Raw genomic sequence first — 24,006 nt, forward strand, 5'->3', positions numbered from 1 at the left:
GAGAATAAGAGGAAATTCAATACAGAAAGTTAATAAATATTGGATAATATTTGGAGAATATCTTAAAAATTACTGTGACAATGTTAACCTCCTGACAGATGTAGAATGGATCTTTAAATATAGAGAAAGTACATAGCAAAATTTTCCTTATAAAAAAATTGGAAAGTAAAATCATAATAATGAAATAGCACAATGAGAAGAATCGGAAGTTGGTGTCTGTGGTGTGTCTATGTACTGGTGTGTATTTTATGTGTTGTCTAAGCTGTATGTAAATTGATACATAATAAAGGTGATTTAAGAAGAAAAGAAACTTCTCAGTATTTAAGGAAGTTTGATTCTGAGGTCTCATCTCCTGTTTTTGGCGGTCAGTGCTGCCATCGTGTGGCCAGCTTGTGCAAAGGCAGCTTGAATATCCCACAAAGGGGGACATTCTGGTATCAGAAAGCCTGAGCCTCATAGGATAAAAAAAATCCTTCCAGTAGCATGCACACGAAAGCTCATACCAATGATAAACTTAGTTGGTCTCTAAGGTGCTACTGGAAGGAATTTTTTTAAAATTTTGTTTCAAATACGGTAGACCAACACGGCTTCCTACCTGTAACTAGAACTTCATAGGATAGTGCTGCTCTTTACTTCTAGGGAAAAGGCGCCGGTACTTGCCATGAAGCTGTTACAGTAAGTGCCACACTGTTACCCAGTGCTTTTCTTCTAGGAAAACTGGTGGGGGTACTGCGTATCCTTCAGTGTCTCCAGGGGGGAAGCACCGGGAGAGAGGACACTTACGTATGTATCAGAGTGTGGGGCTCTATGATGTCATGGGCCTGCCAACTTTTAAAAGACAATTCAATATCTGAGCAAGGATGAAGGGTGGAACTTGGCAGTCAAGGTGCAGAATTACAGAACTGACCTTGAAGGGCAATTGGGAAGGGAGAAGGGGTGTGTGTGTGTGTGTACGTGTTTTTATTTTGGTTGTCGTCCCCCCCCCCCCGGAATTGTTTTTGTGGAAAAAGAGGTTGGGGGAACTCTTCTGCAAATGTTTTCTCTTTCAGAATGATGTGTGCTGTGGCGTCTACAGTGGCATTTTAAAATAATACCACTGCAAACCTTAAAGGTCAAAGTTTCAAAGATACAGTTCAGTGGTGAGGCCGACGCTTTGCAAATGAAAGGTCTAGGTTGGGTCTCTAGCAGCGGCGGAGCATATGCCCCGGTTGGGCGTGCTCCCGAGGGGGGCGTGGTGCAGAGGGTGCCCTCCCAGGTGTGGGATAGCCACTTGGGTGCCCGGAGGGGCACATGCACCCTGCAGCCGGGGGCGGAGCGAGCTGTCCAAGGCGGGCATTCGGCACACTGCCCGCCCGTGACTCCCAAGCCTCCACGAAGCTGTCAAAACAAAGGGGGAAGGGGGGGAATGCCGCTGGCAAAGCGGCACGGTTCCCCCTTACCCCGACGGCTCGGGGTAGACTTGGGAGTCGTGGGTGGCCGGGCAGCGTGTTGAATGTCACCCCTCTCAGTGAGGGTACCCATGGCAGTCTGCCCCCACCGACCCCCTTCTTACGCCCCTGGTTTCTAGCATGCCCAGGTAGGGCTGGCAAGGCCCCCGTTTGAAACCACGAAGATACACCTGAAACAAATGGACCAGCCGTCTCACTCAGCCTAAGATCTTTTCCGTTTGTCTCATGTTTTCTAGGCCCCCCGAGAGGTTTTTCTTCTGTCCCGCCACTTTCCCTGGGAAAATCTGCTGTCTCCCACTGAATCAGAGCAAATGTCCATCCTCAATAAACCCAATTAGCACCCCCCCCCCGATTCAGCAGTAAACCACAGGTTTTCCTGGGGAAAGAGAAGAACTATGGACCCATGCCTAAAAACCATGGGGCAAGTGTGGATGAGCTCTAAGGCAGCAGCCTGCATTTCGATAAAAGAAATAATTTTAGACTAGCCGATAGTCCTGCGCTTTAAATTGCTGCCCTGAGAATGCCCCTCTTTATCGCTGATTTGGAACAAAGGTCAATCCACAGAAAACCCAATTGACGTTTGGTCCAATTGAGAGGTAAAGAGCAAGTTTTCCCCAGGGAAAGTGGCGGGACAAGCGGAAGTCTGAATGAGCTCTCAGTCTAGTAAAAACTTCATTCCTTCTGCCTCATCTTAGGATGGGGACAATGCAGAGAACCCCACCATCATGCTCTTTGCAAGAAACATCCTTCCCCTCCCCTTTACATTTATTTTTTGTTTCCTCAACATCTAGGTAGGGAAGGACCAACTGCGGCACTTGAAGGTGCTTTGTGAGTTTGGGTTGGTCTTAATAAAAGATGCGTTCTTCATCTTGGGGCAAATCTACGGCTATTTCTATCAGACGAAAGGTATTGAAGATACTCAGTGTTGTCCCTTAACACATTTTAATCATCTCTCCAAACTCTCAGGGTGATAGCGATTGTGGTTTGCTTTCACTTCTCCAATATACTGACATTTCTACAGCTACCTACTTAGCAGAACACTAAGCACTCCAAGTGCCGACTGAGACGGTGCGAAATGAATTATTGCTTCAACACCAATTTTTAGGCAGGAGGGCCCTTTGAATCCTGGGTTTTCCAGCTCATGACAACCAGAGAATCTAGCAGGCAACGTGATAATATTCCACCAGATATGTTGAAGAGCTGGTTGGATGCCCTGACTCTCAACATCTGCATGCACCAAAGCCTCAGACACAGTGCCAAAATTATCAGGACTCTGTAATGGGTGGAACGGGAGCCTCTCTTATGTTGAGCGTCCTTAACCAGACTTGTCTCAGGAGCCCAGGAGATGACCATCATTTTGCTTTTCTCTTCTGCCCTAATTAAGCTGAATAATACACAGCCACAATTCACCTCTCATGGATCACAGGGAGCTCCCAAAATAGGTGGGGCTGGCTTCATTAGGATCTGGGTTGTGTTTTGGTGGGAACATGCCTAAAGAGGATGGCTGAGTGAGAGCTCTAGGTGTGGGCCTGGTCAAAGGGACTACGAGATAAAGGTCTCACCCCAGCCACAGACCCCAAGCCCCACTTACCCGCTGGATTGTAGCCATGTGTCCCCAACAACCTCAGCAAGGCCACGACCCCCAGAAGCAGCCCAGCTGGGGCGCCCTTTATGAGCTGCGGTTCCTGGTAGCGGTTCCACATCGTTTGGCCTCAGCAGCAAGATGTCGACATCGGTGGGTTCTCCTTCTGCGTTGCTAGGAGACAGAGCCTGGCCATGTCCACCGAGGAAGGGGGTGGGATGAACAGGTCACCCATCCCCTGTGGACCAGACGCAGGGTAGCAGCACCACCGAGGAAAGAGTCTCCAGGAAGCAGGCAGAACCTCTCTGCGGGCAGTAGAGCACTGGGCGCTACAGTGTCTCCAAGGAACTTCTGGAGGAGGACTGGTCATCATGGCCGGGCTGTGGAACCTCGACACAATAGACCTTCTGGAAGCCTGCAATCTTCTGGAAGCCCAGCAAGGCCTTTCTGTTTGGTCTGATCTGAGCAGCAGATGTCGGGACTCAATCCACAGCCTGCCCAATTACACAAATAGCCCCAGCGGTCCCTTGGAAGGATGCTAATAGAGAAACCCATAGAGCTATGGAAATATTACAGGGGCTGTTGAGCACAACTCAACTTTGATCCAGCGACCTTTCACCTCAGCCTGCAAAACACCTTGGGCCCAGGCTGGGAAATGCCTCCACATCACTAAGAGACCTTTGGGCAGGTGGTGAGGCTGAAATCGGTTCCCCAGTTCCTTCTCTGACGTTTCTTGTGCCCAAAGGTTCTTATTCTAGGCAGAGTTGAGATGATCAAACGTCATATCCACTTTCCTTAGCTAGCTAGTTACTTTTCTAAAACTGATTACAGTGGTACCTCGTGTTACAGACGGGATCCATTCCGGAGGCCCGTCCATAACGTGAAATGCCCACAGCTCGAAGCGCTGCGTCTGTGCAGGCGCACAGCGTTATTTGGCCCTTCTGCAAAGTGTGATTTAGTGCTTCTGCGCATGCGCAAGTGGTGAAACCCAGAAGTAACCCATTCCGGTACTTCCGGGTTGCCGCGGGACGTAACGTGAAAAGACACAACATGAAGCGGACACAACACGAGGTATGACTGTAAAAGTTGTTGTTGTATTAGCAAGTGCAAATTGTATGCCGTTCATTATTCTTATTACATTTTCTTACCCACCTTTTCCCAAAACAGCCAGAGGCAATTTAAAGAGGGGGGGGGAATCAAATATATACATGGTTTTAAACCATACAATAAACAGCAAATAATCCATATAATACTATCCCCCACCCATTTTTAAGAAACAAAATCACCTGGCAAAAATGCAGACCTGATTACATCTCCTTCCTGGAAAAAATACATCTGTGAGCCCAAGTTTCACTTCTTATTCCTGGGACTGAATATGGTATGAAAGGTGAAATAAAACGACTGCTTTAATAAAGGGCATTTTGAGCCTTGAAAGCATATCTCAGCCACATTTGCAACATCCTTAATAGGCAGACAACTGTTACAATTTCCAGCTGGGGGAAAAGAGGAATTAGGCTGCCTACAAGCCAGGATGGCATTCAAATCCGCACGATGCTTCATCAGCTCAGAAGCAGAGAGATACTACGAAGATTCTGGCCTTCCTCCAAATTAGTGCACCATTTCCTTCCCATGAGGAAGTTTGCTTTTAGTTTCCAGAAGATTTGCCTCTCCGGTCACCTGCAGGAAATATAGGAAATACCTTCCTGATGCTGCTGTGGCAGCCCCTGCCGGTGCCTCCGAGAGGTTGCAGGATACTTTCCTCAATATTGACAGAAGGACTGTCTCTGCCCCCATCACCCAGCCCGGACACTGAGATCCAGCTCTGAGGGCCTTCTGGCGGTTCCCTCCCTGCGAGAAGTGAGGTTACAGGCAACCAGGCAGAGGGCCTTCTCGGTGGTGGCGCCTGTCCTGCGGAACGCCCTCCCATCAGATGTCAAGGAGATAAACAGCTACCTGGCTTTTAGAAGACATCTGAAGGCACCCCTGTTTAGGGAAGTTTTTAGTGGCTGATGTTTTATCGTGGTTTTTTTAATATTCTGTTGGGAGCCGCAGAGCCTGCTTGGAGCTGCTCAGCTGCTGCCCCCACTCCAAAAACTGGGATGATCCATTTTGATGCCTGGCTCCTCCCCCCTCTGGTGAGGACCGGACCTTGCACATAGTTGGCTTCCCATGGGGTGAGGGCACAAGGTGCCACCAGTTTGCTGATGCTGAACCTGTGGGGGTCTGGCCAATGCATGGATGGAATATCTGGGCTTCTCAATTCATCCCGGGCTTCTCAAGTTCTTTATTATTGCATACATCAACCGTGTGAACAGCTTGGCTTCTTCTTGTGATGTGTTGTGGTTCTAGTGTTGCATTGTAGCTTTCTTAGGATATGAGCCACCCCCTTGAAGTGGAAGGGCCGTCCGATGGGCTGAGAGAGGGTGGGTGCGACAGAGGGCATAGGGAAGGTGTAGGGAGAAGATAATCCAATGTATGCTTCCACAGGCCCTGCCTGAAGACTGGTGAATTCCAATGAGCAGAGAGACGTTCGTCACAGAGAACACAGAGCAAACCAAGTAACCTCTGGCTGGGAGAAACTGTTTCCTAAATGCAAGTCACCCAGAACACTTCCCTCGGGGGAGATGAACAAGGCACGGAAGTTGACCCAACAAGGTCCTACTCCAAGGAGAAAGAGGCTCAGTCATTGCAAGCACTCGAAGTGGCAAGGTTTTACAGAGTACGTTGGCATGGCCAGAGGCAACGCTGCCTGCTGCAACCACCTCTAAGACCATGTCTTGCTTTCGCACTGTTGGCCCAGCCTCTCTGAGGATCCATGGATATTTAAAGGATGAGGCTTGCATGATATTCTCATCTCTTGGATGTAGAATGGAGCAGCCCTCTTTTCCTCGGGGCAGGGATTTGGGCGCCCGAGGAGAGGATGGAAGGGGCCGTACCCTAGCAATTGACACATCTGCAAGAAGCATTTCGCATTCAAGAATCCTCACTTCACAACCTCCATCTTAAGAGCTATTCCACGAGTTGCTCTCTGACATGGTAAAATCACACAGAAGGTCTCCTGTGCTGAATACGTTGAATGAAAGTGTCCCCACGATGGCAAGAACTGGTACTTTCAGACCTCTGTGCTTGAGGTGGCATGGAAAACACTACCATCGGCTCACACAAGAGTCTTTACTATAGAGCAGGCATCCCCAAACTTCGGCCCTCCAGATGTTTTGGCCTACAACTCCCATGATCCCTAGCTAACAGGACCAGTGGTCAGGGAAGATGGGAATTGTAGTCCAAAACATCTGGAGGGCCGAAGTTTGGGGATGCCTGCTATAGAGCATAGGTAAAGGTAAATGGACTCCTGACCATTAGGTCCAGTTGTGACCGATTCTGGGGTTGCGACGCTCATCTTGCTTTATTGGCGAGGGAGCCGGCGTACAGCTTCCAGGTCATGTGGCCAGCACGACAAAGCTGCTTCTGGCGAACCAGAGCAGCACACGGAAACGCCGTTTACCTTCCCGCCAGAGCGGTACCTATTTATCTACTTGCACTCTGACGTGCTTTCAAACTGCCACCCTGTTTCTCCTAAAATAAGACATACCCATAAAATAAGCCATAGCAGGATTTCTAAGCATTTGGACAATATAAGCCATACCCCGAAAATAAGACATAGTGATAGGCGCAGTTCTGGAGGACCCCAAGGAAGAGGTGAGGCTGGATGTGTAATAAAAAAATAATACACCCCCTGAAAATAAGCCACTGTGGTGGTTTTTTTTTTTTAAGGAAAAATAAATATAAGACGGTGTCTTATTTTTGGAGAAACACGGTAGGTTGGCAGGAGCTGGGACTGAGCAACGGGAGCTCACCCCGTCGCGGGGATTCGAACTGCCGACCTTCTGATCAGCAAGCCCTAGGCTCTGTGGTTTAACCCACAGCGCCACCTGCGTCCGTACTATAGAGCATAGTTTTGCAATATAAAACGAAACCAAGACAGGTCTTTTCTCCGAGGACCTAGAACCTGTCAAAGTGGAAGGAAAGGAAGGACATCTCAAAGCAACACTGCCGCTCCGGAAGACGACATTGAGGACAGCCCATTGCTCAGTGATGAAGCACCCATTTTGCATGTAGGAGGTCCTGAGTGCAAATCCTGGATCTCTAGGCAGGGCTGGGGATATCCTTTCCTTGAAACCCCAGGAAGCTGCTGCCAGTCAGTGTAGACAATACAGACCTAGTTGGGCCAAATGGTCTGGCTCAGTATGAAATAGTTTCCTATGTCCCTAACATGTGGATTTCCCTCAGTGAAAAGGGTGCTGAAAGCCCTCATTGGAGTCCACAACTGTTCAGCTGTGGCATGTACAGAGTACGAGGAGTGGCAGGCGCTTATGCAAGGGAGGCTGCAGGCTTAGAGGCTGACACACAGGTGCAGCACGAAGGCTTTGGGCTACACGAAGGAGAACAGCAGGGCTCCAGTGACGGGTCGCTGCCCCTCGCAATCTGACTCTCCCCAAACTCCATCTGTTTATCGAAAAGTGCCTTCAGCAGACAGAGCTCCTTGAGGGCAGACAGGACGTCGGGCCCCACAGCCTTGTCCCCAAGGAGGTTGTAATTCTCCGCTGGATCTGACTCCAGGTCAAAGAGCAGCGGGGGCTCGTGGCCCTGCAGGGGGGTCAACCCATGGCAGTCCTTGTCGGGGGTTGTGTCGCTATGGAAGGCTCCTGCAATGACACGAAACAGAGAAAGGTCACACCATTGCCGTCCCAGGTCAGGAAGGGGTTCAGCTTGGCCAAGGGGAGAGCAGGGCAGGATCAAGCCCTGGGCTTACCTTGCGTGAAGAAGTGGGCTTTGTATTTTCCGTAGCGGACCGCGAAGACGCCGAGCTGCTGGCTGGGGGCCGGGGGGTAATAGAACATGGTCTGGCGTGGACTCTGAAAGAGGAGCCAGAATGATACGCCTTGTGATATTTGGTTGAAAGGCAGCAAATAAATTCAAGGAACAACAACCTGGGCAAGGTAATATGCAAAGCTTCATTGGCTGCCGCACAGAGAAAATGTTGAGTGGGATGGCATCAGCAAAAGGCCTGCTTTTGGGGATATAATCCACTGGTGCAGTCAAATGCAACATTCCTTCTTTCCCTAGAATGGGCACAAGCAGGGGGGGCAGCCAGTCAGTGCAACTTCCTGTTCCACTTGTCTGGAGCATCCTCCCCCTGCCACTGGTGGAGGAACAGGGGGGGGCGAGCGAACCGCCTCCTGGCACCATCAGGGAAGGGGTACCATCGTGGCTGCCCCCCCCCCCGGACATGAGCCGCACATCTGTCACGCCACGCCCCCAGGACACACACCACACCATGGGTGTACCCAGGATCAAAACTAGGGGGGCACACCAGCCACACCCCCAGCCACACCCCCAGCCACCAGATTGGCTAGCTGGCAATGACGTGGCCAGGATCCCCCCAGGAGGCATGGTCAATGTCCACGCCGCCCAGAGGAAAGGGGGCCGTTTGCAAGGCAGTACACGGAGTCACCCGCACTTGCACTCCTGCCTCGCCTGCTCCTTTAATGGCAGCGGTGACTAAAACTAGGCAGCAGCAGTGAAGCCGCCTCCATTGAAGGTAACCTGGACCTGGACCTGGGCTAACTTCGGCCCACAGTCTTTCAAGTCACAGCGAGCACAGCACAGAAAGTGCTGCCCCACAATGCTCCACGGCACTTCATTTGCATGTATGGCGTCCCTGCCTGTCCTCTCAAACTAGGCAGCTTCTCAAACTAGGCAGCACAGTTGCTCTCCAGCGTCACCAGGCTCCCCGCAAGCACCACGGCCTCAGAGATTCCCTCGATCCCTTGTGGTCCCTCAAATGGTGTCAGAGGGAACCTGGTGGAATGGCCGCAATCCCGGAAGACCAGTCCGCAGTGGCACCAAGGAAGCAGGATGGAGAGGGGTCAACGGAACACCCCGCTTCCCTGCCTGCCTCCCCACCCAGCAGTCTATTTCCAGTCACACTGACTGTGACGGCCGCCATCGAGACAGAGAAACCGACCGGAAGCTCACCTTCCCACTTCCAAGGAGGACGGGGCTGAGGTCGTAGCCGTCCAGTGTGACATTGGGGAGACGAACCCCAGCCAAGGCCGCCACGGTAGGTAGGATGTCCAGAGTGCTGGCCAGCTCATGGGTCACACCTGAACGCAGAAACAGACAGGAAAAGAAGGGGCAGTGAAAGACAATTGAGGTGTGGTACTTTAAATTTAGCCCACCCAGGGAGGGTATACCCCCTAGAAATCCATTAAAAATAATATAATACCCCCATGTAACCAACAGGCAAGCAATACACCCAGTTTCACAGCCAGCCAAAGCAACCCCTGTCCTGCCTGCCAGATTGTAAGCATGGCCTGCAAGCTCCAGGGTGGGGAGAGATGTGTTGTGACAGCCTCTGAAGACAAAGCAGGCAGGGTAGCCAGGGCAGATGCGGGCAGTGGCATAGCAAGATCTGGTGGTACCTGGTGTGGAAAATTTGTTGTCAACTCCCACCCCCAACATTGAAATCTAGTTGGACTCCCAAGAGACTGCGATCTACTCACAGTATAAAAAGACTAGCAGGCCCGTCCTAGCCATAGAGGCTAGTGGTGCGGAGAACCACGGCGCCGGGTGCTGGAGGGCGCTGGAAGGGCGCCAAGTGAGTTCAGGGTTCCGGCGATCTGGCCAGGACTGCGCTCCTTCTCAGAGGACTCTGCGCTGCGCCTCCTTCTCGTTTCCCCAGCGCTGGGTTCCGCTCAGTCGAGCTTCGCCACCAGCGCGCGCACAGCGCCCAAGCAGCTCTTGCTGGTCCCGCGGTGCGCGCGCTGGTGGCGAAGCTTGACTGAGCGGAACCCAGCACTGGGGAAATGAGAAGGAGGCGCAGCGCGGAGTCCTCGGAGGTGGCCTCCCGCTGCTGCCGCGGTCTGCTTGGCACTCCCGGGCCCTTGGAGGGGCTCTGGAGGGGGGCGCTGGATGGGCTTAAGACGGCCCTGAAGACTGGCTGTAATCTTCCCATTGTCATTGCCAGGAGTTGTTGAGCTTTCTTTAGGGGAGGGTTTGCCAAAGTTGTTGAGCTTCTTTTGGGGTTACAGGCTTTGGGTCTGAGTTGAGGGAGATTCTGCTTCTCTCCTGCCCTCCACCCTCCACTTGTTTGCTCGCCTGCCTCCTCCAGCAGCCCAGGAGCGCGGGGCTGTCAAAACGAAGGGGGAAGGCCGGCGGCGGCTGAATGTCACCCCCCTCGGTAATGACACCTGGGGCGCCCCAACCCCACCATGCTCCACCCCTGGATGCAGGGCTGCACCTGCTCCAGCCGTTGCTGAAACCCTGAGGCCGCAAGGGCTGGACGTACCTGGGGCAATGCGGCCTGGCCAGTAGGCCACAGCAGGCTCCCTCACTCCTCCCTCATAGGTTGTGCTTTTGCCACACTTGAGGAGGCCAGAGCTCCCTCCTCGGGACATGCGCATAGTTTCAGGGCTGTAAGCGAGAGGAAACGACCATTAGGATGCAATCTTCCCCCCACCCCACCCCTTTTTCATTTAAAACATTTCAAAATATTCATTTAAGCAACCTTAAATCAATAACTTCCCTTCTCTTCTTCCCATGGTTCATTTTACATACCTTAACATCCCTGCATATTTTACATGAACTAAACCGTTCAGTAATCAATTGTTACATCCATCAAGTCTTATTTGCACTGTCGAATTTATATTAATGCGACCAGCATTTTTAAATGAACATAATTTTCACCCATATTTTCTTATTCTAGATGTTAGATATAGTCCATCAGTTTAAGTTGCCATTATTCTTTGGTTGGGACTTCCCTCATTCTCCATTAAAACATCCCCTTTCTAACAAACTTGGTGCAGGCCACTTGCGTCTTACGCAGGGATTAATGTCCCAGGGCTGAGTGTGTAAAGCCAAAATCGCGTATGGTCAAAACAATCCCTTGGAAGTGCCCCCGTGAGATCATCTTTACCTTCCAGAGTCGGCATGACTTCCTGGTCTCTAGGAGGCTCTTGCGAAATCTTGCATGGCCATCCCAAGATCTCACAAGAGCTTCCCAGAGCCCAGTAAGCAAGACTGAGAGTTTAAATGCTCTTTCCGCGCTGGGGAAACCCTGCGCAAAAAGAGCTTTTAAGCCCTCCGCCTTCCATGCGTTTAATTTGTGCAATGTCAAGCGCATACAATTGAACTTGCGTGTGTTAGATGCACATAAGTTGCCTGGAACTAAAAGCTCCCCCAATTCTGCAGCCCTATCTTATGACCAGGTGGAGCAATTTTCCTTCAAGGAGCTCGGCCGTAGTCAAAAAGTATATATGGCAGCAGAACTAGACTCCAATGTCAGCAATTCACTGTCCGTCCTAATCAAATCTGCAACAGTCTTTGCCAATCTTTCCTGCTTCCCGAGCAAAAAAACCCCTGTGAGACTTGGCTCTGGGTTAGATATCTTGGAGATGAGAAGCACCCTTACCCGTTGTCGGAGGTGAAGAACACCAGGGAGTTTTCGGCTATCCCGCTGTCCTGCAGCGCTTGCAAAATGTGCCCCACGGATCCATCAAACTCAAGGAGGGCGTCTCCGAAAGGGCCCCTAGGCGAGCGGCCTGTGTATTCTTGGCTCCCAAACTGGGGGTAATGCGTGTGCTGTGGACGAGCAAAGAGCAAGGCACTTGTCAATGTTCCTAGCTTGCTCTTCAGCAGAATAGTTTCACCAGCAAATCTCGGAAGAGCCTTGCTGGTTCCATTGCCCAAGGCGGCCCAGCGAGACGCCTCTGGGGAGCTTGCAAGGAGGGTGCGGGAGGGGATAGCTCTCTCCCCCTCAGGCATCCTGGCTCATTGCAGTTGATAGAGCAGATGCTGTGAAATTAAAACCATGCCTAGCGCCATGCTCCACCCCCACCCCCAGCTGAATTTGTCCAAAAGTTGATCCCTACCAATCCCATTTTCCTGGCTGGGACTTCTCTGTGGTGGCTCCCTTGTTATATACAAGTCTTTCCATTTGGAGATATGCCCCCCCCCCATGACTTCTAGGAGACAACTTAAAAAACACATTTTCTCACAGGCCTTTGAACTGATTATAAGGCTGCTGCAGCATTACTAACTGGTTTTATTGCTTTGTTGCAGTGTTTTAACAGCGTTTTAACTTCATTGTTTTGTTTTGTTCCCACTAAACATCAGGAAGAACTTTCTGGCAATACAAGGCATACAGTAGCAGAACAGACCAGCTACAATAGCAGATGGTGGACTCTTCTCCCTTGGAGGATTTTAAGCAGAGGTCGGATGGCCATCTACCATGTATACTTTAGTTAAGACAGAGCTTGGCATTGTAGGGGGTTGGGCTAGAGGACCCTTAGAGTCCCTTCCAACTCTACAATTCTATGTTAAAGGCAGGGGCAGCCCAGCAGTGCTCTTAACTGCTAGCACCTGGGACTCAGAAACATGCAGCATTTTATATTTATAAAATCGTCATTTGGCAGCAGACGAGCCTTGAGGTTTTGAGAAGGGTGTGGACCATCAGAAATGTGCATACATGTGGTTATTTTGCAGGATGCATTTCATCAGCCAAGGGTGATGAAACACACAACCCTTTTTCAAAAGCTGCTCGAGACAAGTGACTTGCAGCAGTTCTGCTCTGTGTGAAGAAACACATGCTCTGGTTATCTCCCGCCTGGACTACTGCAATGCGCACTACGTGGGGCTACCTTTGATGGTGACCCCCAAACTACAACTAATCCAGAATGCGGCAGCCAGACTGGTGACTGGGAGCAGCCGCCAAGACCATATAACACCAGTCCTGAAAGACCTTCATTGGCTCCCAGTACATTTCCGAGCACAATTCAAAGTGTTTGTGCTGACCTTGAAAGTCCTAAACAGCCTTGGCCCAGTATACCTGAAGGAGCGTCTCTACCCCCATCATTCAGCCCAAACACTGAGGTCCAGCTCTGAGGGCCTTCTGGCGGTTCCCTCGTTGCGAGAAGTGAGGTTACAGGGAACCAGGCAGAGGGCCTTCTCGGTGGTGGCGCCCGCCCTGTGGAACGCCCTCCCATCAGATGTCAAGGAAATAAACAACTATCTGACTTTTAGAAGACATCTGAAGGCAGCCCTGTTTAGGGAAGTTTTTAATGTTTGAAGTTTTATTGTGCTTTTAATATTCTGTTGGGAGCCGCCCAGAGTGGCTGGGGAAACCCAGCCAGATGGGCAGGGTAATAATAATAATAATAATAATAATAATAATAATAATAATAATAGCTTCAGAGGGGAGTAGGGTCCCCATCAACAAGAGAGCTTGAAGACCATGCGGCCGCTCATTCTTGCCTGTGTGGAATACAAGCGTGTCTCACACAGCAGCAGCTGGACTCTAGAGAACAGGCTCTAGCCCATCCAAAGGACAGGAATAAAAGTTAACTGCCTGGCTTCTTTGCCCCAAGCCTGCACAAAGAGCTCCGGAACTTACATGGGAGGCATAATATAGCAGGAAGGGCTGGTTGCGCCGTGCGGAAGCGGCAATGAAGTCTCGGGCAAAGGCGACGTAGCGAGGCTGCAAGCGTGGGAATGACAGGGGCTGCTCTATGATGCTCTGGTTCCAGAACAGGGGGACGGGAACCACTCCCTGTTCGCAGGTCCCAAAGCAGGGCGTGTCCGGGGGGAAGCAGGTGAGGTTCTGGCAGGGGCCCTGCAGCAGGACGAAGAAGGGGAAAGGTGGTGTTATCACAGGAGAGAGGAGTCAGAGCATACCGGAGGCACAGAATGCATAACAAACACACCCATGTACAGGTGAAACTCGGAAAATTAGAATATCGTCTAAAAGTGCATTTATTTCAGTAATGCAACTTACTATTTTTTATTTTTCTTTTAATTTTTACAAATCCTTTCTTTGGGAAATTCCATAGTAATAAAACAAATAGTTACAATAAGACAAAGAATAAACAAGAATAAACATCGCTATTACATTTCATTAATTACATTCCATTTATAATTGACCCGCCTAATGACATATAATTACAATTACAACAAATGGAGGCTTGACATATCTTGCTTTGCATGTCATGCATCTATCTCATATATTGGTTTCATCTTTTAAGTTGCATCACTGAAATAATTTTCCGAGTTTCACCTGTACACAAAACCACAGGAGCTCATTACCTTAGAAGCCCATTTAACGATTCCACTCGTCATTCTAGCTCCACCAGCACCACTCCCATATGGGCCATGATGAAGTTTAACCTTAATCTTCCCCTCCCTCCCTCCCTCCCTCCCTCCCTCTCTCTCTCTCTCTCTCTCTCACACACACACACACACACAGAGCCAGATTTAGGTTTGATGAGGCCCTCAGCTACTGAAGGTAATGGGGCCCTTGATATGTCCAGCTGTCCAATTGTCAACATCCAATTGTCACTGTCTTTTGTGTTGAATATATGCTATATATGGTAATCTAAGGACTTCATAGGTATCTCAAGCCATTAGCCCATGTTGCCCTGCAACCAGTCCATGCAGAATGTAGGCATCCTATATATAGAAAGGAGCAAACCAGGGATATTTTAGGGAGCAGGCTAGCAGGTGGGGCCCATAACTTACTTCATAGGAGCCTACACAACACAAAACACTGTTGCTGTATGTAGGTTTTATTGTATTTGTTTTTTATCTTATATTTTGGAAATGTACATCCAGTTGTTTTCCCCTTTAAATTTTCTTGGGACCCCCCAAGAGAGTGGACCCTAAGCTAGAGCTTGTTTAGCTTATACATAAATCCAGCGCTGCTCTCTCTCTCTCTCTCTCTCTCTCTCTCTCTCTCACACACACACACACACACACACACAATTCATCAACATTTCCCAGCAAAGAACTTAACAAGAGACTTGCCAGAGCAGACCAAATGCCCGTCCAGACCGGCAGCCCATTCCCAAGAGGGCCAACTACATAGATGTTCCCAGGAAGCCCCCAAATTCCAGGCCCAAAGGCAACAGCCTCCTCCTGCTGCCCCTTCCTGGTAAATGGGGCTCAGGGCCACATTCTGAAATACTGTATTGCCAATATAATATCAAGCTAGTCAAGCCCAAATCAGAACCGGCTGAATTCAGTGCTTTTCTCATATATATATATATATATATATATATATATATATATATATATATATATATATATATAACCAACCACCAAATTCACAGTGAATGCTGTAATTGTGGGGGGGGGGGGCTCACATTTCCCCAAGCAGATCTGAGTTAGACCCTCTCATTAAAACTGTTTCAACTGCAGCCTGAAGTAGGGTTACCAGACGTCCCCGATTCCCGGGGACAGTCCCCGGATTTGCAAATCTGTCCCCGGACCAATTCCGTCCCTGGAATGTCCCCAGATTTGCAAATCTGTCCCCGGGAAATGTGGCAGCGGCAGCCTCAGCAGCCTGGAGCCAGCCTGGTAGCGCAGTTGGCTCTGGCTGGCTTCAAGAGCTGCTCCCTGCTGTGGCCCCCGTCATTTTTTCCTCACTGAAAGTCCCCATATGATGTATCTTGTGCGCAACACATCATATGGGGACTTCCAGTGAGGGAAAATGGCGGGCGACACAGCAGCGAGCAGCTCCTGAAGCCAGCCAGAGCCAACTTCGCTACCAGGCTGGCTCTGGGCTGCCAAGGGAGAATCGGGGACGTCTGGTGGTACAGATCTCCTCCCCCCTTTTCCCCTTTGTTCCCCCTTTGTTTTGACCAATTGGGGGAGGCTCAGGAGTTGAGGGTGGCCGGCCGTTGACCAGTTTTTAAAAAAACTCTGCACATTTGTGCTTCACAGAGTACGAAAGAAGGGCTTTGCACCTTCCATGGCAGAGGTACCGCGCACCTTGTGCCCCTCCTGGGCAATGGCGTGCCACCCATCCATGACTCCCGAGCCTCCCCCGATCTGTCAGAACAAAGGGGTAAGGGGGCAGGAGATTGGGGAAGGCTCAGGAGTCACAGGCGGGTGGCACGCCGTTGCCCAGTTTTTAAAGAACTGTGCATTTATGTTTCGCAGGGTGCAAAAATAGGGCTTTGCACCTTTATACAATATGCCCCCTTCTGAGCCTGCGCTGCTCCCTGCTTTGCCCACCCAGCCGCATCTCACCTGGTCATGCGAGTAGGGCACCCCCAGGAAGTGGTCGAACCCTTGGTGCGTGGGCAGGAATGTCCCATTCGGTCCGAGGCCCAGGTGCCATTTGCCTACCATGGCGGTGGCGTAGCCCCGCCCCTTCAGCAGCTCTGCCAGAGTCACCTCGGCCAAGGGGAGGCCTCCCCGGGAGCCAGGGTAGAACACGCTGGGGTAAATGCCGGAGCGCGTCTGGTAGCGACCCGTCAGCAGGGCTGCCCTGGAGGGGTGAGAGCAGGTAGGAAAGACACTAGACTTCCGGGCCAACAGCCAGGCAGTCACATAGCTCCAGCCAAACCCAAACCACTCCAAAAGGAACATGCAATCACCTGCCCCAGGCAGAGCCAGATTTAGGGCAATGTGGACAGTCCCCCCCCCCCCCACTGGGCGCTGAGCAGAGCAGGTGCAGAATGATACCGTATTGGCCAGAATATAAGCCTCACTTTCCCGCCCAAATTCCGACCGCGAAAAGTTAACCTGCAGCTTAAATTCGCGACCTTACAACAATGGGCTTTTACGGTATCGCTGCTGAAACAGACGTACGGTAAAACGGAACAAAAAAACGTTTTCTTGCCGATTTGCGAGCTTGAGACTGTCCATTTGCCATTTACGAGTGTGAGTGCCTGCGGAATTGTAGCAATTTAATCGTGATTTGTGATTTTAGCCGTTCTACGGAAACTTTTGCGGGCTTGCAAGATCAAAGGCTTAAATTGGCTCGGAGTTACAATTCTACCAACCGCAGCGATTTTCAGCCTGTAACCCAATTTTAAGGGAGCGGCTCATATTCAGGTATTGCCTTTTATCTCTCTCCCCCCCCCCCCCGAATTTTAAAGGTGCAGCTTATATCCCGGCCAATACGGTAATAATAATACTCAATAATAATGACTCTAGGTTGGAAGGGGTGCCAAATGTTGTCCTTGCTCAGGGTGCCATATTACCAAAGTCCACCCCTGCTACCAAGGACTGAGGGAAGGGAGCGATAGAACATGCAAGGATCAATCATCGTGTGTGTATTGGTGCCCAGAACATTTTACGGGTTAGCATAATCTGTATAACTGCATATCTGGGGGTGTGGGGAGGAAGGACTGAGTCCAAGAAAGATGACTTATGTCACATTAACTAACTCCCAACAATTGAGCAAGAAAGGGAGATGGGGATTGGCATACCTGGACGGACTGCAGACGGGGCTGCTGCTATAGAAGTCAGTGAACCGTAGGCCGCCGGCCGCCATCTTGTCCAAGTTGGGCGTCGAGGAGGTGGGATGCCCATAGCAGGACAGATCTCCAAAGCCCAGGTCATCGGCGAAAATGAGGACAATGTTGGGAGGCTGGCTGGCTGAACACAGCAGAGCCAGGGCCATCAGGCACAGAAGCACACATCCCCGAGAAGGCATGGCTAATGAAGGTGTCCGGATGCTGCCCAGGTGCTAAGAAGAGAAGAAGAAGAAGAGTTTGGATTTGATATTCCGCTTTATCACTACCTGAAGGAGTCTCAAAGCGGCTCACAATCTCCTTCCCCCTCCTCCCCCACAACAGACACCCTGTGAGGTGGGTGGGGCTGAGAGACTTCAGAGAAGTGTGCAGGGCCGGCTCTAAGGGCAGGCTGGGTGGTGCGGGGCACCGTGCGGCAGCCCTCCAGCCGCGGCAAGAAATGGGGCGGGGGCGCCGGAGCGATCTCCGCACCACAGCGCCAGGGCGCCCGACATGCTGGAGACGACCCTGGAAGTGTGACTAGCCCAAGGTCACCCAGCAGCTGCACGTGGAGGAGCGGAGATGTGAACCCGGTTCCCCAGATTACGAGTCTACTGCTCCTAACCACTACACCACACTGGCTCTCTTAATGCCAAGGTTGGTGCCAGGAAGCCTGTTGGGCTACAGTCAGAAGAAGCTTTGCTGGAGTGACTACAGAGATAGGACAGGAACCAAATGTTCTAGCCTCCCCAGCTCGAAACAACCATTGCCTCTTCTCAGCTACCCGCACCCCGACTCTAGAATAGCAAGTTCGTGGCACTAGGAGGTTGTCACGGATAATCCTCCTCTTTGAGGCAAACGGCAGGTGGAAAACCTGTGCTCTGTAGAAGAAAAGCTTGCAAGGAAAACCGACAGCTTGGTGGTGGTGGTGGTGGTGGGGAGATATTGAAGAGTGCATCACTAAAAACATGAAGACCAAAGACAGAAGACTCTTTTAAAACAGAAGAAGAAGCTTGCTTGCTGTATCAAGCCAAAGGAGACCCATCTAATCCAGGATCCTGTTCTCACAGGGCCAGCCAGATGCTCCAGTGGGAAGCCCCAAGCAGGAGCTAAGCAAAACAGCTCCTCCTCCCAGTTGTGTCCTGACTCTGAAGAGAACAGCCAGAGTGGCTAACTGGCATTTATGAATCTGCCAAACCCTCTTTTAAAGCCATTTGAGGCAGCAGCCAACACTGTTTGAAGCAGGCACCCCCAAACTGCGGCCCTCCAGATGTTTTGGCCTACAACTCCCATGATTCCTAGCCAAGAGGACCAGTGGTCAGGGATGATGGGAATTGTAGTCCAAAACATATGGAGGGCCAAAGATTGGGGGTGCCATGAGTGAAGTAGGACTTCCTTTCATGTCTCCTGAAATCTTCCAACATTCAGCTTCACTGGAGGGCTCTGAGTTCCAGCATTATAAGAGGGGGGGAAAGAAACCTTTGCTCTTTCCACTTCCCCCCACACTCTTAAGTTTCCAACATTCATAGAACCTATAATAGGAGACCAAAAAATAGTATATGCCCTATTCTTCTCATTTTTCACAGGGATTTATAGCCAGCTCCACACTTTCTGTGTTTAACTTCCCTTCCCCCCCGGCTGGAAGAACTCCTGCAGATGTCCATACCATGAATATGATCATGTTTGCCACACCATTCCTGTGACTAACTGCTTTCCTAATCTAAAAAGCCACAAACATTGCAACTTTTCCATACAGGCAATTTTTGCTTCTCCTTTTCTGCCCTGCGCACTGCTCTGCAATATCCCTTTGCAATACACTGGCCAGGTTTTGATGCGGTCAAAGCAAAGATGTGCAGAGCACATTACAAGTGATCCACAATTTTGTTTTCGATCCTTTTCTTAAGGAACCCTAGCATGGAATTTGCCCTTTGCTTATCTACATACTGGGTTAATGATCCCACGATGCCAAGATCCCATTCCAGGTAAGTCACAGTGAGGTCAGCCTCTGTGTGAATTCAGGATTTGTCCCAGTTTCCATCAATTTACACTTACACCTGTCACCCTGGTCAGAGAAATGCTTCTGAAACTATGCACAATTCTTCTATGTTTTGACCACATGGAATAGTGTGATGTTATCTGGAAGCAGGAACCCTTCACTGCTCACCCTTCTTTGAGATTATTTCTGAACGATTTAAAAACAAAAACAAACACTGGTTGGGACTCTGGATTTTGGAGCGCTCTGCTTTCTACATCCCTCCACCAGCAAAACTCTCCGCTGATTCTTACTTTTGTATTCCTGTTCTTTAACAGGTTACCAGCCCACATGAGGACACCTTCTCTCGCCTCCTTGCCAAATCTTCCTGGGGTGAGGGCGTTTGCGAAGTAGGGTTTTGTTCACCAGCAAAACCCACCCATCTGGTTTTTTGCATTCTCAAGTAACTCTAAAAGCTTAGGGCTCATCCACACCCAGGACTGGATTTGTAGGTTTGATGAGGCCCTAAGCTTCCCCTATGACTACACAGTGGAAGTGAGGAACAGGTTTAAGGATTTAGATTTGGTGGACAGAGTGCCTGAAGAACTATGGATGGAGGCTTGTAACATTATACAGGAGGCAGCAACGAAAACCATCCCAAGGAAAAGGAAATGCAAGAAAGCAAAATGGCTGTCCAACGAGGCCTTACAAATAGCGGAGGAGAGGAGGCAAGCAAAATGCAAGGGAGATAGGGAAAGATACAGGAAACTGAATGCAGATTTCCAAAAAACAGCAAGGAGAGACAAGAGGGTCTTCTTAAATGAGCAATGCAAAGAAATAGAGGAAAACAATAGAATGGGGAAAACCAGAGATCTGTTCAAGAAAATTGGAGATATGAAAGGAACATTTCGTACAAAGATTACCATAATCAAGGACAAAAGTGGTAAGGACCTAACAGAAGCAGAAGACATCAAGAAGAGGTGGCAAGAATACACAGAGGAATTATACCAGAAAGATATGGAGGTCTCGTACACCTCAGGTAGTGTGGTTGCTGACCTTGAGCCAGACATCTTGGAGAGTGAAGTCAAATGGGCCTTAGAAAGCACTGCTAATAACAAGGCCAGTGGAAGTGATGATATTCCAGCTGAACTATTTAAAATTTTAAAAGATGATGCTGTTAAGGTGCTACACTCAATATGCCAGCAAGTTTGGAAAACTCAGCAGTGGCCAGAGGATTGGAGAAGATCAGTCTACATCCCAATTCCAAAGAAGGGCAGTGCCAAAGAATGCTCCAACTACCGCACAATTGCGCTCATTTCACACGCTAGCAAGGTTATGCTTAAAATTCTGCAAGGCAGGCTTAGGCAGTATGTGGACCGAGAACTCCCTGAAGTGCAAGCTGGATTTTGAAGGGGCAGAGGAACCAGAGACCAAATAGCAAACATGCGCTGGATTATGGAGAAAGCTAGAGTTCCACAAAAAACATCTACTTCTGCTTCATTGATTACGCAAAAGCATTTGACTGTGTCGACCACAGCAAACTATGACAAGCTCTTAAAGAAATGGGAGTGCCTGATCACCTCATCTGTCTCCTGAGAAATCTCTATGTGGGACATGAAGCCTCTGCATCTTAGGCCAGCTTCCAAGGAAGAGGAGCACCTAAATCAATCTTTCCACCACAAAGCCCACATGCGCCCAGGACAACACTCACCCAACCTCAGATATGCTCCAAGAATATGCCTGGAGGGGTAAAGCCCAACGCCCCTGGCGTTACCTTGAGGCACCAGGATGCACAGGGTCCGGCAAGTGACTTCACGGGGCACGCCCACACTTTCACTTCCCTAATGCTTCAAAAAGGATGGAAAAGCATTAAAAATGCTCAATTATCTGAGGTTCTGCTCCCCACCCCCCCCCCCACCCCGGCAGAAGCCCGCCCCACTCAAGCACAAAAAGCACAACAATTTTGGGGCGATCGCCGCTCTCCCTAACACAAATTCTGGCTACGCCAATGGGTCTTCCCCGGATTGAGTTTCGCTCCGAAGTCGCTCTAGGCATGGCACAGTGTGGCCGGTCTCCAGCCCCGCCCCGTGAAGCGAGCCTCTCGCTTCGATCCCGGTCATCTCCCCGTTTGCAGAACTGGGGGGAACCAGGGGCGGCGGAGCCCGGGGCGCGAGAGCGCAAAGGGCGCGCGGAGGGGCATCGCGGTGCCAGCCGTGGCCGCAGAGCGAGGCCGCCCTCCCCGCCTGCCTGTCCCTTTCCCCACGACCCGGCGAGGCTGCCCAGACCGGGCGGCTGCAGCCCCGCCACGATCCGCCCGACCCTCCGCCTTCCCTTCGCGCGCCTCGCCCGTCGCGGGGAGACCCACCGGGTTGAGCGACAGCGGCGGCGACAGCTGTTCTTGCGCGCGCCCCGAGATCCCGCAGCGCGGGGCACGCTGGGAATTGCAGTCCCCGTCCCCGAGGGTTGGCAACGCCTCTGAAGGGCGGGGCTCAGAAGTGGTCGCGGGCAGGATCCGCTCCTGGCGCCTGCACCTGCCGACGCCTCCCGCTTGGACTCGCCCTTGCGCCTCCTCCGGTTGGAAGGGGTCCCCCAGCAGCAGCAGCCAGGGTCATCTAGACCGATATCGCGGGCAGAAGAGCGAGGAACATTCTCATACCCTGGCCAGCACCTTTTCAATCTCCTGCCCTCGGGAAGGAGATATAGAAGCATGATAAGCCGCACCAACAGGTGAAAGAACAGTGTGTACCCGTGGGCCCTGAGGCTGCTGAATGGAAGACAGCAACATTGCAGCTGATGCTCGGGGTTGGTGGCAGCAGTGCGAGGGCCAGCACCCAGAGTGTAATAAGGACTGAGAGATTGGGGGGGTGGGGGGTGGGGGCTCGTTTAATCTCACTGTAATCAAGTGGTACAGTGACAATAAAGTGTTTCGATTTCTATTCCTTTGCAGTGCAGGAATCTCCACGGAGATGATTCGTTCTTCCTATTCGCCCCCCTTCCTCCCAAAAGAGTTCCGGTAAAATGCAACAGATCAATAGGGCTGGCTGCATCTCAGGCAGACAGAAGCGCATTCTGTGTATGATCAGGGGTCTCCCTCCAGCAAAGCTCCCATCATGCTCCATGCCTTTTAAACATGCCCAGAATCTGATGCTGTGCCTTGCTCGCTTCTTCCGTGCTCACCCCGTCTGCCCTGCCTCTCTTCCGCTGGATCTCAGCCGCGTGTGCGCAACGCGTGTGCAAAGCAGTGTCACTGGTCCCGGGGCTGCGCTGGGGGTGGAAGGCATGGGACGATGCGACATCACGGGCACAAGACAGCATCTTCCGGGAGAGCTCTCTGCAAAAATCACAGCGCAGCTTTCTGTCTGAAGCCGGTAGCTCTAGACCAGGGCTGCCGCGTGAACCTTTTGCGAGAGATTTTGATTTTGGGCAGCGGAGATGCGAGGAGGGAGCCGGCCCTTGCCTTCTTGCCGAGCAAGGGCTTTGCTCTACAGAAGGGTGGCCACTCAGGCGCAAAAAAACACATCCTTTGCAATAGCAGAAGCCCTGAAATAGAGAACAGAAGCATGGCAGGTTGGGGGAGGCAGAAGAGAGAGAAAGACTTGAGAAACAGGCTGGGTGGGGAGGAAGGGAGAGAAAGCGAGAGGTCTAGATGGGGAGTGTGCCATCTGCAGGCAAAGGCCAGAAGTGGGCATGGTGGGAAAGTCAGAGGGCACGACATGGGTAGCAAGCAGAGGCCTCCATGTTCGAGGGTGCCCCTTTCGTGCCCAGCTATCCCCCCACCCCACATCCTTGCTCACAGCTGGCAAGGGCCTCCCATCGTCTTGCCACAAAGATGCCCCCCTCCCGGATCTGGCAGCGCTTGCTTGAAGATGGGTCTCGCCCACCACTTGGGCACAAATGGCACAGGGTGGCATTTCCAGGAGTCGGCACGGTGCCCAGCCAGAAGGGGGGGGGAGGAGGGGGCACTGGGCCAGACAGAACCCCAGTGACAGACGGCGCTGGGGGCTGGGCCAGACGGTTAATTGCAGGCCTGCTTCATTTGTACTCAATTAACAGACTGGAGAGCTGGTGCTTTGAACATGGAGCTGCTGCCAAGGAAATGCCAGGAACAGGGACCCAGAGGCGGGGGGGGGGGCGGAGAGGAAGGTGGGGGGCATGGAGGGAGGGAGAGAGAAAAAATCACCCAGCATTACCACCCAAAGGGAGCAAGCAATGTACAGCATGATGGCTAGCCAGGGTTAGATTTGGGTTGAGGAGCAATACATTTAACAATGTAAAATATCTTCAGCCAATTAAAAAGTAAAACTCTGAATACTGAAGGCCCTGAGGTCTCCTGGGTTTAATCCTCTCTCACCGCAGCCATGCTCTTATGCAGAAGGCGCTGTCATGAAAAGTGATGCTGACCCACCCCCACCCCTTACATGGATGTTTTCCTTTTCCTTTTTTAAAAGGTTTATTAGATTAAATTCCTAGAGAATTACTGGGCTGTCTGTGGGGAGGGGGGGGACATGTCTCCAGATTATATAATCCCGTAGTAAACTCATTCCCTGAGCCTAGAATGTTATTCCCTGGGTGGGGGCCAATAAATTGAATCTTGAAAAGATGGAGGTGTGAGATGTCTTCCAAGTTCTCAAGTCCAAGAGGTGGCGCAGCTTGTTCTGGGTGGGCTTGCAGGCCCCTGGGAGGAGCAGGGCCAGAGCTTGGGGTGTCTCT

General features: G+C 51.1%; 1 protein-coding gene across 5 annotated transcripts; it reads right to left on the reverse strand.

Moving 5' to 3' along the window:
• Window positions 1-4,104: 4,104 nt before the first annotated feature.
• Window positions 4,105-21,725, reverse strand: ARSA (arylsulfatase A). Of its 5 annotated transcripts, none has more exons than XM_035128476.2 (10): window positions 21,662-21,725; window positions 21,008-21,143; window positions 17,301-17,560; window positions 16,114-16,354; window positions 13,481-13,699; window positions 11,501-11,670; window positions 10,379-10,503; window positions 9,067-9,194; window positions 7,841-7,943; window positions 4,105-7,733 (listed from the first exon to the last, which is right to left on the reverse strand). In XM_035128476.2, exons 3-10 carry the CDS (start codon window positions 17,525-17,527, stop codon window positions 7,399-7,401), a joined length of 1,548 nt encoding a protein of 515 aa, XP_034984367.1. In that variant the 5' UTR covers window positions 17,528-17,560; window positions 21,008-21,143; window positions 21,662-21,725; the 3' UTR covers window positions 4,105-7,398. The 5 variants fall into 5 exon arrangements, with proteins under 5 accessions (XP_034984367.1, XP_034984369.1, XP_060135290.1 ...); XM_035128478.2 differs by having other exon boundaries at window positions 21,071-21,137; window positions 21,662-21,720; XM_060279307.1 differs by having other exon boundaries at window positions 21,008-21,137; window positions 21,662-21,719.
• Window positions 21,726-24,006: the final 2,281 nt, after the last annotated feature.

This window comes from Zootoca vivipara, chromosome 10 (assembly GCF_963506605.1).
Source record: "Zootoca vivipara chromosome 10, rZooViv1.1, whole genome shotgun sequence".
Classification (NCBI taxonomy): Eukaryota; Metazoa; Chordata; class Lepidosauria; order Squamata; family Lacertidae; genus Zootoca; species Zootoca vivipara.